General features: G+C 44.5%; 1 protein-coding gene across 1 annotated transcript in view; it reads left to right on the top strand.

Moving 5' to 3' along the window:
• The window catches only part of LOC103801444 (chromosome unknown open reading frame, human C6orf165), a gene marked incomplete at its 5' end in the record, with an annotated part of 7,290 nt that extends 4,319 nt beyond the window's left edge, over positions 1-2,971 (top strand). The window contains 3 exons of the mRNA XM_009073859.1: positions 544-737; positions 1,637-1,780; positions 2,741-2,971. Coding sequence (XP_009072107.1) covers positions 544-737; positions 1,637-1,780; positions 2,741-2,971 — 569 coding nt within the window. The remainder of the gene's footprint in view (positions 1-543; positions 738-1,636; positions 1,781-2,740) is intronic.
• Between the last annotated feature and the right edge of the window lie 442 nt (positions 2,972-3,413).

The following is a 3,413-nucleotide window of genomic DNA, read 5'->3' as shown; positions in this document are numbered from 1 at the left end:
CCTGTTGTGGTGTTGAGGCCCTGGGATATTGCCCAGGGAGGTGGTGGAGTCACTATCCAACCATGCTTTGATACCTTTCAGGGATGGGTAAGTTAGCTCAAAGGAAACTTCTGCAGGGTCAGACACATCCAAAGGTTTTCATTACCATTCTGTCTTCCAGTTACTACATGTTTCCTCCTCTCTTGTGATGGTGATGAATGTTATGGTTATTATCAATAAATTATGACTAATCTATTGCTATGTATGATTAATATCTGTAGCTCATGGGCAGTTTCTCCCCCACCATCACCCCCAAGTCTCTCTCCTCATTGCTGCTCTCAATCCCTTCCCCACCCAACCTGGAGCTGTGCCTGGGGTTGCCATGGCCCACATGTAGGACCTTTTCTGTATTTAAAAAAGCTTTTTCTGATTTTAGAAGAAAGAGGAAGTGACTTGAGATAAACACAGAATCTTGATCACCGTTGTATTTTGTACTGGATATCACCCTGTTCACTGTTTTATTCCTTGGGTTCACGTTGGATTGGTTTTTCTTTCCTCTCTTAGGGAATCCTGCTATTGGAATTCTGAAGCACAAGGAGAAATGTTATGTTTTCAGTTCCAAAGAAGCTGCACACAACTTTGCTCAAGACCCAGATAAGTTCATCCGATTGAACATAGAAAAAGCGAAAGAATATGCAGAGCTAATTAATCTGCTGGAGCTCCACCAGCAGTTTGGACACCTTGTTCCACATGCACAGGTACACACTGCACATGCCCTTTGCCCCCTTGGGTCACTGCTTGGTCTGCCCTTGTTAGGACATAGAGAACAGGTGATACCCATCCTTGGGAAAGGAGGAAAACCACCTGCCTACCATACAGAATGTGTGAAGGTCCAACTCTTCCAGGTCTTCAGAGTGGGGAAGAAAACTTCTCACTTAATGTTGTTCTCCCCTTATCTCTTCCCAGGAGAATATCTAGAGCCAAAGGATTGTGGTAGTGATAAAAGCAGGAAGGTCCTGTGTCTTCTCCTCACTTTGGCAAAATTAACTGCAAGGGGCTGTAAATAAAAGCAGTAGAAGATGAGTCAGATACTGTCCAGATTTGGTTTGGATTCATAGACATTCTCTGTGATCCACTGTGAATTTTAGGCCCCTATCTGTGAAATGATTTTGGTCTTGAACTGTGAGAAATACAGTTCATAGAATCACAGAACCATCCAGGTTGGAAGAGACCTCTCAGATCATCGAGTCCAACCATGATCCTGTCATGCTGCAACCCCTAAACCCTAAACCAGATCCTCCATATATCATAAAGGCAAACTGAGCTGCCTGCAGCCAAAATACTGGTGGTGGTGCTACCTCCCTTTACCAAAATCCAAGGCTGAAGTACTCACTAGGTATGTGGGAGCCTAAAACTCAGCTGTGGCCTCTGCCTAAAGGGTTCTCTGTCAGAAATTAAATCCATCTTAATGTTTTCCATCCATACTTAAGGTTTTCTTCTTTATAGAGGGAACAAAACCACAGTTGAATATAAAAACTGTTACTCATTTGTGGTTTGCAGTTCTCTATTTGCTTGTGAAAAAATAGCATAGCCATGTGTTTTTTCTCTGGATTATCATCGATGCCTCTCTGAGCTTTGGTTGTTTCTTTCCATCCAGGCCAGAAATGCAGACAAATACTTGATGGAACCAACCCCAACGTGTGAGATCAGTACTCAGACTGATACTCACATCTTACCTCCGACTGTCGTGGCATCCTATGAGTGGAACGAATGGGAAATGAGGAGAAAAGCTATAAAACTGGTTTGTATTGTTCTTGGTAGGCTTTCATTGTGGGATAGCAAAGTTGAGGAGAAATTTTTCTTAACTTTTGTCCCTTGGAACATAAATCTAACCTCATTCAAAGGCATAAATTTCATTACAGTTGGCTCAAGTGGTTTTTCCCCCAGGTATTTTCTCACCTTATTTCAAGACTTTCTTCTTCTCTCATCTTCTCTCACTCTCTCTATATATATTTGTACCCAGTTTTTGAGCTCTGTCCATTCCTTTGAAACGGTTCAGTTGTCTTCTTTATGTAAGGAGAGTTGGAATTTTAAACTTGTTTTTCCACACTCAAGTCAGTTCAACAGGTTGAAGATATTTACTGTATCACTTCTTTGTGAAAAGAAAAAAGGTAACAGAAAGATTTGGGTCAGGTAAAACTTTATTGCAAGTGGAACAGTTGATATTAATCATAGATCACAATAGATATTAGTCATAATCGATTGATAAAATAACCATAACATTCATCACCATCACAAGAGAGGAGGAAGCATGTAGTAACTGATGACAGAATGGTAATGAAAACCTTTGGATGTGTCTGACCCTGCAGAAGTTTCCTTTGAGCTAACTTACCCATCCTTGAAAGGTACCGAAGCATGGTTGGATAGTGACTCCACCTCCTCCCTGGGCAATATCCCAGGGCCTCAACACCACAACAGGGAAAACATTTCTCCTCACATCCAATCTGACTCTGCCCTGGCTCAGCTCAAGGCCATTCCCTCTCTCCTCTCCCTCAGCCCTGGCAGGACACACATCCCACACCTCTCTCCAGCCCTGGCAGGAGTTGCAGAGAGCCAGGAGGTCACCCCTGAGCCTCTTCTCCAGGCTGAGCAACCCAACTCCCTCAGCCCTTGCCCAAAACACAAACACACCTCAGTACACACTAGTGCTAAAATGTTCAAACAAGATGTTGATTGATCTTCGTGTTTTTTGTGCCTTTAGGCCAATCTGCGCCGCAAAGTGACTCACGCCGTGCAGACTGACCTCAGCCACAGGAGAAGAGAGAACTCCAGCCAAGTGTACTTGCCCAAGGATGTCAGCACACAGACTAAGTGTGACAGCTCCAGCAATGTGCCCAGACCACAGGTTTTCTTGGCAGGTCTCCGAGGAGGACCCTGTGCTACAACTCGTGTGGTCAAGGTAGACTTAACAAGAGCAGTTGATGAAACTTAAGTGAACGTGAGAGACCTGAGGACTCATATTGAATGGGTGCATAAAACTCTGTATATGTCTGAGTTAAGAGACTAAATATTTTGCTGTGTCTGTTGGTACCAAGAGCAGTTGGTTTGTTTCATTTATAGTCATAGAACCATCAAGGTTGGAGGAGACATCTAAGGTCATTGAGTCCAACCATAAACTGTCACTGCTGGAACCCCCAAACCCTAACCCAGATCCTCCAGTGCCACATCAGACACCTCTGAAACACCTCCAGGGATGGTGACTGCACCACCTCCCTGGGCAATATCCCAGGGCCTCAACACCACAGCAGGGAAAACATTTCTCCTCACATCCAATCTGACTCTGCCCTGGCTCAGCTCAAGGCCATTCCCTCTCTCCTCTCCCTCAGCCCTGGCAGGACACACATCCCCCACCTCTCTCCAGCCCTGGCAGGGAG

Source organism: Acanthisitta chloris, unplaced genomic scaffold (assembly GCF_000695815.1).
Source record: "Acanthisitta chloris isolate BGI_N310 unplaced genomic scaffold, ASM69581v1 scaffold4634, whole genome shotgun sequence".
Classification (NCBI taxonomy): Eukaryota; Metazoa; Chordata; class Aves; order Passeriformes; family Acanthisittidae; genus Acanthisitta; species Acanthisitta chloris.
Note: the sequence above shows the minus strand (reverse complement) of the source record. Positions and strands in the feature narration are given on the sequence as shown.